The following is an 11235-nucleotide window of genomic DNA, read 5'->3' as shown; positions in this document are numbered from 1 at the left end:
GTCAGATGGTAGGCCTACCCTTTCATATGTTCTTCGATGGTAAGGTGACCATTCAGGGTTCCTTGTGAACATGTCCCTTGCTGGGATTCTTTCTTCCAATAAAGCTCGATGAAAAGCTATCCAGGCATCTTTAATTGCAGTTTTTTCTTTTTGTAAGTGTGATCCTTCAAATGGTCCTTGATTGAAAGATCTGTAGTTTCCCCTTCCTGTGGCTTCTGTCCATGGCGGACTTGGTTCCTCCAATATTCCTCGATAGCAAGATGACCAGAATTTCCTTCTTTCATCTGGCCATTGCGGAATTGAACCTTCAAGTGTTGCTCTGTTGTGAGCTTTCCAAGCAGCAGCTCTAGAACCAGGGTTCATTGCACTTGGTCCGTCGAATAATCCTCGATTGTAAGCTAACCAAGCTGCCTTTCCAGCAGCTTCCTCGTTGGATAAGTCATTTCCACTGTATGCTCCTCTATACATATTTTAGCAATGAATTTAGCACTTTGCAAGTTAGAATGAATGAAAAATTGGTGAAAATCTAATTTAAAGGAACTCAGTATATTACTACAAATAAAGACTACCGTGTTCCGTAATAACTACAAAAGCTACAATTTAGCTTACAATTTGATAATTTTGCCACTATCAGAGTGTTTATGTGTGTTTGAACTTTAAGCCATGCAAAATTTAGAAGTACTTAGGCTTAAAAAACAACTCTGACGCCACGAAGAGAATAGACTTTGAATTAAGAAATATGGAAAATGTTGCTATGATACTGTAATCACAACATTGTTCATAGTGTTTCAGAACAACAATTTCTTTATCAGCAACTAGTGTTAGAAGCTATCAAACTAAAAACAAACATCTTTGTTCTTTTTGTAAGTAAAGGAATATTTGCAAGAAATATTTTTCATTTACAGAACTACATTCATAAAAAGGCCCTTTATTAGTTTTTCGTTGAAAATTATTCCCACAGGTTAAATGTAACAATGTCTCAAACGGTATAACAACGTCTCCGACGTGTATAATATTGTTAAAACCATGTGATGTTTGGTTTGTGTTGAATTTCGTACAAAGCTACACGAGGGCTATCCACGTTCAGTTTTGATAAAAGCAATCAGAATACCTTATTGAATTTTCTGAAACATTGGGAAATTTTCATTAAAAAAGTACTATTTCTAGTAAGGTTTTGGCCCAAAATGTCCAGATGATTAAGACACTCGACTCGTAATCTGAGGGTCGCGGGTTCGAATTTCTGTCCCATCAAATATGCTCGCTCTTTCAGCCGTGGAAGCGTTCTATGTGACGGTCAATCCCACTATTCGTTGGTAAAAGAGTAGTCTTTCACTGCTATTGTTTGTTTGTTTTTGAATTTCGCGCAAAGCTACACGAGGGCTATCTGTCCCTAATTTTCCAGTGTAAGACTATAAGAAAGGCTGCAAGTCATCATCCCCACCGCCAAATCTTGGGCTACTGTTTTACTAACGAACAGTAGGATTGACTGTCAAATTATAACGCCTCCACGGCTGAAGGGCGAGTATGTTTTGTGGGACGGTGATTCGAACCCGTGACCCGGAAATTGTGAGTCGAGCGCCCTAACCACCTGGCCATACCAGGCCCATGTGATGTTCTTTTGTGTGATTCACGGTGTCTTATTTAAATCTTTAATCGTCTGTATTTAGTTAGAACCGAAGAAGGGCGGTAGTCCGAAACGTCACCTATCAATAAATTAAATTATTTTAACAACATATAAATCCTTTGTTTTTTATGCCCTTTGATTTCAGAAGCAGTCATTTTCTACTTTCAATTCAAAAGTTCTAGCGACTCATATAATAATACAGAATCATATATTATTGTTGTAACGATTATGAAAAAATATTTGGACTTTTAAGTGTACACTGAAGTAACTTAGACACAACATTAATTAAATCAACGACTACAAACTGTAGTCACAATAGTAGACTGCTTCCGATGTCGTATAAACGAAATGGTGAAGAGAGAAATAACTAAATTTTATAAGTTTATGATCGTTCATTAGTGGTTTCTGCGTTTGACTCACATACTTTCTGTGATTATTTTACGAGTCCAGTAAAAGAATATATCTTATTCGACATTTCGCCTTACTGCTTCTCAAACTTATGGTGAGGGACACAAGAAAGATTCGTTATGAGTTTACGTACATTCCTATGATTGGCTACGTTGTTAGGTTTACAACAGCTAAGCCTGACGAAAGACATAAGCACGAAACGTAGCTAATAAAACATGTATATTTTAACTTTTTACAATATATCTTCCAACATTCTTCCACGTTTTTCTGTCTTTTTCTACAATGTGTTTACACATGTAAAGAAAGTACAGCACAAAATTCTTTCAAAATATACGTACTTTCTTGTTGACTTTAATGTTTACATGATATATTCAAGTTTTTTTTTTTTTTGTCTCCGTGTTCCACGTTGAACGTGTGTAATCAGAATAGCATTTTCTTACTTTTCAACGATTGTAACAGTTTTTACTGCCTAATGAATGGTGTCTACCCGAAATGTCGCACAAAAAAAAAAACTAAACAAAGTTTTCATTTAGAGGTGTCAATTTATTCTTTATCTCATAATAGTTAATTCTATATTGTTATATTACTATGTGTATAACGTAATGTTGAATTTAACAGACAACGTTATGTATACAATCAGATTTAAAATTTTATTACAATTTACAGTAGGATTTGTTTTTAGAACGAGTACAACGTTTCGATCATTCTCCAGTGCAGAAGTTTTTTATAGACGTATGTTTTAACTTTTCTAGCAACATATTTCCACGTTTTGTGGGTTTTTTATATAATGAGTTTATCACACGTGTCAGGTACAGCACAGAATTCTTTCACAATATGCGTACTATCTTTCTTGCTGACGTAATAAATTCAACAATGTTTTTATCAGTATTTTTGTCTCGGTGCTCCACTTGAACGTGTGTAATCGGAATCTTTGTATTTATTAACCAGATTTAATGTATGAATGTATAAACAACAACAACAACAAAAAAAGAGTAAAAATTCTGTTTTAATATTTTTTCATAAAGTCCACCTTTTGTTTCTATTCATCTTCGGCATTTGCCTTTTTATTAAAATTCATTCTATGATTTTCTGGGCAAAGTAATTATGCTCTTTTGTGTTCTGCTGTTATGTATCCTTCGTTTAGATTCTGAATGTTATACTTTTCAAGAATTCTGTCGTTTCATCTGTGCATGCTACTGAGTATTCTTTACATGTAATTCTTTTTAAGTTGATTTGTTTCCTTACACGTTACTCATATGTTCTATTCGATTTTTTTAGCATTTAGTTTCTTTTCAATAGGCTGTTTTTATTAATATGGATTTGAAAGTTATACAAGCTTTGTGATCTAACTTAATAGGTAATCTATAACGTTTTTCTCTCTATCGTGAAATGGTGGATTATTCACTACGTAATATACAATTTAAGGATTTCTTTCTTTTGCCATGAAATATTTTGTTCCTTCATTTAATCTAAAATAACAAGACAAGGAATAGGACTCTCCTTTAACCACTCAGTTATGATACTTCGAAGCAAAATTTTAATTGATTTCTCAGTTAGCATCTTCATGATGTAATAGTTAGGTTGAGTACGATATATTAAAACGATTTTGGAGCCTCACCAGGTCCATGTTACCATGATTGGTAATGCTCGATCTGACGACCGTGCATCTGGACGATGCTCTGCAGTTTAGTTTTCAGTGCAAAAAACTTTGTCTAAGGCTGTCATGTCTTAAGCACAACCTTCTTGTCTGCTTACTTTTCATAAGCCATTTAGTACATCAGGATGATGGTTTCACAATGCTTCTTTCAACAGTCCAGTCACAAAGAAATTTATAGATACTGTATCTGCCAACTTGACAGTATGTCTTTGCATAGAATAGCATGAATACCCATTTTATCTTCCAGCCGCTCGAAGAATGTGGCAGTTGAACAAATATATTATTGAGGCACATGACTTGTGCTGCTTTTCCAGATGGAGATCCTTCCTGATTTTTGTAGCTTTTGCCACTGACATTTGTGTTTATGAATTCTCACTTGTTAAAAGATTTAGAATTTACAAGAAGAGTATGTCCCTTATACTTAATTGCATTAGAAAACAAAGGAATATGTATGAACTTGGGGCACCAGAACCGTACAGAAAGAGACCTATAAGTCATACTCCAATGGTCAGCAAAGGCTGTTACATACCTTTGCTAAAAACAATAAATTTTCAGTGGTACTACACAACCTACAGAACACCAAACATTGTCAAAATGTAGTTTGATACATTCTGTTTGATTGCAAATTTATATTGGCTGATTTGCCTATTCAAAATCGTTTTATTTTAATGCACTCAACTGTTTGTATATACCTTTTCTGATAGAAATCGATGGTGAATTGTTCCAGATGTATGGTAAACAAAATAAAAGTAGTATCAAAGTTATGTGAAGCTTTGTTTATATAATTAAGAATTTAAAACCAAATAGTAGAATATTAGAAGTATATGGTAAACCAAAAGATCACAAATCTGACATGCAACTCATGCCAATAATATTGACTTGCAATGCTCTAATTGAAACCATGTCACGGATCCTAGAAACACTCTCATTAATCAATTATGTACCTCCACACATATAAAGTGCCTACTATTTCATTCAACGAATAAGAAGAAATTGTGGAGTCATTTTTGCAGCTCTGGATTAACATACAGAATCTTACAGGCTAGAGCATATGCCTCTATACATCAGATGACCCCACATATTACAGGTGCTCCCAATTATGCCCAAACGTAAAATAAACTTACAGATATATAATAAGAGAAATTTTAGTTTCATCCTATTTGTATTTAACTTTGGCAATGTCACGGTAGTTGCATGTTAATTATTACTGTAACATTTCTTCAGGTTTCAATAAATATATAAATAAATGAATAAATCTGGTTTGTAGTCCTAGTTTTTCTTGCACAACTTAATTTAAAATTGGAGGGGGCAAAAAAGATAGATACTGTTTACCATGTATCATTTAAAATCTTGGCTTTATAAAAATGTTCTTTAAGTAATACTGCATGCATAACAAATGCATTTTGCTCACATATAAATATTCTGCTGTTTGAACATATGCTAGTAAGTTTATACAGTTACAATGAAGGATTTTACATTTTGTCCAAAATATCACTGAAATACTTATTAATTTCTATGTTTCAAAGTCATGCAAGTTCCTTTTCTTTTTAAGTTGGGATATTATACCAAGGTAGGGATAGTATATACTTTGTGGAAACATGAGAACCACTGGAACACATAAAATTTCACAACATGATCTATTACCCCACATGTATGAAAAAACCTTAGTGTTTGTGATCTATGCTTATACACTTATATATTTTAGTCTCAATGAAGCAGAACAATGTTTTGATTAAACTGGTAGTTTATGTGATATGGGACTAGGCATAGCCTAGTGGTTGTTATGTCAAGATGCAAGTTGAAATGTCCAAGGTTAAAGTCCCAACACTCCACACTTTCAGCCATGAGCATGCTATAAAATGTAATCAATCCATTTGGTTAATAGTAGCCATGTAAATAGTGAGTGCTGCTGACTGGTTTCATTCCCTCTTGTTCGCAGTTCAAAATTAGATAGCACTATGCTTGAACCTTGGAATTCAGGCTGTTTAGCTCATATACTAACATGCTAAAAATTATCCAGTTCAACACAAAATCTTCCAAACATTTTTATATTGTTTGTTTATGTATATATATAAATGTTTTTCCGGTGAAACCTTCTATCAAAACCAGCTGTCGACAATTCTAAGGTGAATACCATTAATCTTCTTTCCACTCAATACGTTTTGCTCATTTTATCATTATAACACAATCTTTACAATGTCATCCAAATCTGGAAAATATGTTTCTGTTTACACATAGCTTTACAAATTAAAAAAAACATTGTTTAGAATGCCTATTTAATGAAATGTACTTCATTTAAGACTGACGGAATAGCTTTTAATATTTTGATTTAATGCATAAAGTTTATTCAGAGTACTATCTTTGAAATTTTTCAGTCTTACAAAGAGATAGGTGTTTAGTACAGAATAAAGTGTTTTGTTTACTTCAAAATAGTTTCATGGGAAAGTCATATTTTTGTTTTTGTTTATTAATCACATATTTGAATTTATTAGGCAGGAGTTCCTTAGACTTTACTACCAAACTAACATATTAATACAGTATGAGAAAAGGCTTAAAATAAATTTGTTTCAAATCTCTTGTATCTTCTCAGTCATACCATAAAATAACAATTAATTACTGGTTCTAATCAATCATCACACTTTGATGAATTAGCATATCTCATTATTAGTAAGTCCATTTGGTAAAATACCTAGATGTTACTGACAATTGCTTAAGAGTTTTATTAAGTGCCACTACAATATTATTTTTATCACTGTAATTTCAATTAATTTTTTAGACAAAAGAAGTCAGTGATAACTGTGTTATATAAAACATCCTTTTATACTTAGAATCAAAGTTATAAGAAAGATCCTCCATTGAACATAAATAACATCTGTACCATAAGCTATATCCCATAAACCAGATGTACAGAAATTCCAGACTAAATAATTTTATAGGTTTGTTTTCAAAATACTACCACTGGTATGATAGTTTATTGTTATAAGAGTGACATAAAATTCCAAATCTTGATCTGTTTAGTAATCATGTGCTAAAACAAAGTATGAAAACTTGATAAATTAAAATTATCTCACTAAAAGTCTTAAAACAAATAACAAATCTTACTATATTATAATTTTATGATATACAGCACCAAACATGGAACTGAATATAAAAAAATAGAATTATGCATTATAAATATAAGACCTCAAATGTCAATGCATTAGACTGTTTGAATTATACAGCACTGAAACAAGTTAATGAATCTCTCAAAATCAAAATTGAATTTAAACACACCAACACAATAATAGACTGTAGCACTACTTCAATATTATGTGTATTTAAATGTAATTTATTAAGATTTAGACAAGAAAGTAAAATATTAGATCCTATACAGGTAATGTATTATAATCACATCTTAAAAGTAAAGAAATCTATACAAAGTTTCAACTGCCAATTACATTTTATTATTACTCATTTAATTGTGTTTATGCACATTAAATCTGATTATTACACTTTACAGCATTTGTATAATAAGCATTTACAAATCTAGGATTTAAATGTTACACAATTCTCAAATATTACAAAAAGTAGGTTTTCTGTGAGCTAGAATAATGGTGATTCTTGACATACTTCAAAATATTTTCTCTGATCATTATCCAAGTTTTAAATGTCTAAGTTGAAAGTGATGATGATTTGAAATGCTAGATGAGCTTCTTATGACACCTTAACTATCAAATAAATACTAAATGTTATTTAAATATCAGGTATTCTATAAGAAATAAATTAAATGTAAACTGAGCAACTGTTGGTAAGTTATCTACTGGGCTTTTGAGACATTTTTCATCAAGAATACTTGATTTAATGACAGTCTCATCTTTTAGGCACAGAAATAATAAAGATGATTTCTTCTATAGTTGCAATTACTTTTCACCTACACCATAAAAAATACAGAGAATAAAGATATTTCAGCAAAACTGAATATTTAAACAATCAATGTTTTTTTCTTCATAAAGAAAAACCACCTTTACCTACAGAAAGGTTTATTTTAGTGGCTCAACAATTGTGGTTTGTGTTTCTCAAGAGATCCATTCACAGTATCAAACAATAGAAATATTTGAAAGTTTTTATGGAGAGTAGAGCTCCTCATGAAAGTTTAAAGCTGAAATATTCTATAGCCAATACAATAATCTGACATTTCTTTAAAGTTACAGGATGTTCTATTTATCAAGAAAAAGAAAACAAAATATAAGTTTCATTTCAGTCACTACTATATAATATATTTATAAAAATCGATGATGCTATCCAAAATAAAGCAAACAGTTTAACCCATTTACAAGGCATAATTATTACTTTATGTCATTTGACAAGTAAATATAATTTTCCCGGTGAATTATTTAAATTACCTGACAAGTAACTTAATTCACTTAGTTAACAGTTTTGCTCATGTACTTTTGAATAAGCATAATCTAAAGATGTAGTTTGATGAATTTACAAAAGCTTAATATATTCAAAAATATTAATGTTTAAAAATTTTAACAACAGTGGTGGTTAAGAATTTAAAAATTAAAAAAATAAACACTACCACGAGGAATAAATTAAAAAGTCTGACATTTGAAAGTACCTACAAATTGCTGTACTGTAAAAGATAAAATGTCACATATCTAATTCATACTTTTAATAAAAGATTATGTCACAACACATGTGAAATCATTTGACCTTTATCCAACAATATTGTATGAATTACTCATATGTATAATATTTAAATTTTTTTTTAATTTTACACTAAAATATATATCCAAGCTACAAATACAAAAAAGAAAATGAATGAACTTCTCAGTGTGCACCTAGAACCACCATGTTCAGAATATATCATGTCCATAACATTTAATGATCTCATTACAAATTAGGGTATAAAATTGTAATTTAGAAAATAAAATATAAAAACTAATACATATGTGAAGAAAAAAGAAATTAAATAATTAATAAACAAATCTGGCAACAAACAAAAGCTGATATTAAAACAAGAAACATCTGTCATATCAAAAATGTGCAAAAAAATTAAATGTTTGAAATACTGAAGGCAGTGACATCCCTATTATGAGACAACTGATCATTACACAATCCACTTCTTAATATTAAAGCTCTAAAATTAGAGTAGTCTCAAAAAATTCTTTCTTTCTAAATAACCTAAATGATCTTTCATGCACGTATAAACAGGAAGCCAAAGCACAACTTTATCAAAAATAGCATTTTCTTAAATTAAAGACTTTGTTTTCAAGTACCTTAAAAATGTTTTTTTTATCCACAGTATTTATATTCAAAATCTGTTATTTGTGTGGAGTTGCTCTACCTCGGGAATGAGGACCTGCAAAGGAAAATATAGCAGGATATTTCAAAAACTCGTAATACTAAATTATTCCACTAGAAAGCTTACCAAGGTGAGAGTAACTGAGATTTGAGTTTATATGATGAAAGTTTATTAATTTCATCTCTTCTTATTGTGTTCCTTGTGGCAGTTGCACAATGTTTTATGCACAAAGCTTATCTACCGTAGCCTCAAACATGATGTCAATGAAAGAATTTGTAAACAATACAAGAATGTCAAAAAATCAGAATCTCATTTTTAAAATTAAAGAAATAATTTAGTCTTGACTGTGGCATAATTAGTTAATTGGGAATACTCATGGTTCAAAATATTTACTGTTTTCTAAGTAAAAATGTACTAACATTAATGATTAAAGGTAATGATAATTATCGTATTTTTCATAATTACTGAAAATTTCATTTTTAGAAATATACAACATTATCCACAGTAATTCAGCTTGAAAAATAACAAATGATTTACATATTTGGCCCAATGGTGACTTAATGGTAAGCTTGAAGGCTTATGATGCAAAAAATTGGAGTTTGATACCCATGGTGACATAGTGTAGATAACTCATTTTATAGCTTTGCCATAAAGTCAATATGCAATTCAGACTCCCCAGACAAAGGTCTATCTAACAATATGAGATTTGTAATATTTGATAAAGAAATTTGCAAGAAAAGTTCAGGATAGAAAAATGCAAGCATATTATTTATATAGATTAATCTGAAAAAGAGACTAATTTGTTAAGCAGTGTCGCTGATTCTAATCCTGTCCAGTATCAGTTTTCACTTTCTCAGATTAATTTGAAATAGTCAAAATGGTATCATTCCTCTTATTAAGTTTAGAGATGGTTATATTTTTTAAATGCTTTAAATCTTTTTGCTTATATTAAGTGAAATTGAAAAGAAAAATCTAAAAACAAATATAAGTTAATCCAGAAATTTTAGTAAGTATTGTATAAAATCATCTTTTGGAAAAATCATTCACTAGTTATATTAACAAATCAAAGTTTGCTGATCAAAAACTGACAGTTCTTAAAATTTTGGCATACTTGTCTACGTAACAAAACAAAAGTACCATGTTAAAGCATTATTTTCATTGTTATAATTTGCACTTCATTTCATGAAGTATATAAAATATCTAGTTTTTTTTTCTATGTAAATTCTGAATTACAAAAAATATAGTTTTTTACAAATGAAACAAGTATCCAATAAAGTGAATAAATGCAATTAATAAGTATCTATAAAAAACTACATTTCTCCAGTGAACTGGATCAAATCACCAGAATGTCATGTTTCTCAGCTTTTTCCTCATCTGGGTTATCCAGCCAATAGCTCACAATAGAAATTAACTAAGATTTGAAATGGACACATCTTCAAAGTAAAATTTTTTATATAATTTTCTTAAATTATAGTTTTATACTACAATAAGCAAACGTACCCATCCCCAGTGGCAGGTAAAGTTTAAGTTAATCTATCAATTTAAATTATTTCATGGATTAGTGTAATAGCTGCCAAAGTAGGGATTAAATTTTATACATTTTTGATTGGGGTTTTAATTCTTGTTTCATTACTTTTTGTAGCAGGATCCCTACTTCATTGTAAAATTCATAATTTTTAATGCTCTTGTTTGTTGACTTTTTAATATTATACCTGTATAAAGTACATACTTTACCTTTAGAAATTGTTTATTCATTAATATGTAGCGCTATTTGTTGGGTTGAATTGGATTAAAAAGATATTTTAATACGTGCATGATATGTTTACCATTTATAAAAAAAATCTGTATATATTTATCAGAATATCAAAAGCGGATACCCACAGACCAGTCAAGTAAGCTGAATAAATCTTGTACTGATAGTCCAAGCCGTCTAGGGGCTAGCCCCGCTGACATGATCAGGTAGGTAGTAAACAAAAAAGTTGCTGTTATAGAAATTTTGAATTGTTATACCAGAAATTTTAGTGACCTTTTTAGCTTATTATTAGTATACATGTGCATAATACAGAATAACCAATACTTTGAATGGTTGGTTTTTCACTTAGAAATTCAATAGGGTGGTTTTTCAGCACATATATTATTTGGAAACCTTGTTAATCCCTACTATTATTAAGTACTCTAAAAATTGCTATCATACTTCTTTTTTTTTCTGTTAAAGTATAATGAATGGTTTGTAAAAGGTATATTTTCTGATGCCCATTA

General features: G+C 30.4%; 1 protein-coding gene across 1 annotated transcript in view; it reads right to left on the bottom strand.

Moving 5' to 3' along the window:
• Positions 1-8668: 8668 nt before the first annotated feature.
• The window catches only part of LOC111087260 (vegetative cell wall protein gp1-like), a 28545-nt gene continuing 25978 nt past the window's right edge, over positions 8669-11235 (bottom strand). Inside the window, exon 5 of the mRNA XM_022393304.1 lies at positions 8669-9033. Coding sequence (XP_022249012.1) covers positions 8996-9033 — 38 coding nt within the window. The 3' untranslated portion in view covers positions 8669-8995. The remainder of the gene's footprint in view (positions 9034-11235) is intronic.

The sequence above is a fragment of the Limulus polyphemus genome, unplaced genomic scaffold, assembly GCF_000517525.1.
Source record: "Limulus polyphemus unplaced genomic scaffold, Limulus_polyphemus-2.1.2 Scaffold1932, whole genome shotgun sequence".
NCBI lineage: Eukaryota > Metazoa > Arthropoda > Merostomata > Xiphosura > Limulidae > Limulus > Limulus polyphemus.
Note: the sequence above shows the minus strand (reverse complement) of the source record. Positions and strands in the feature narration are given on the sequence as shown.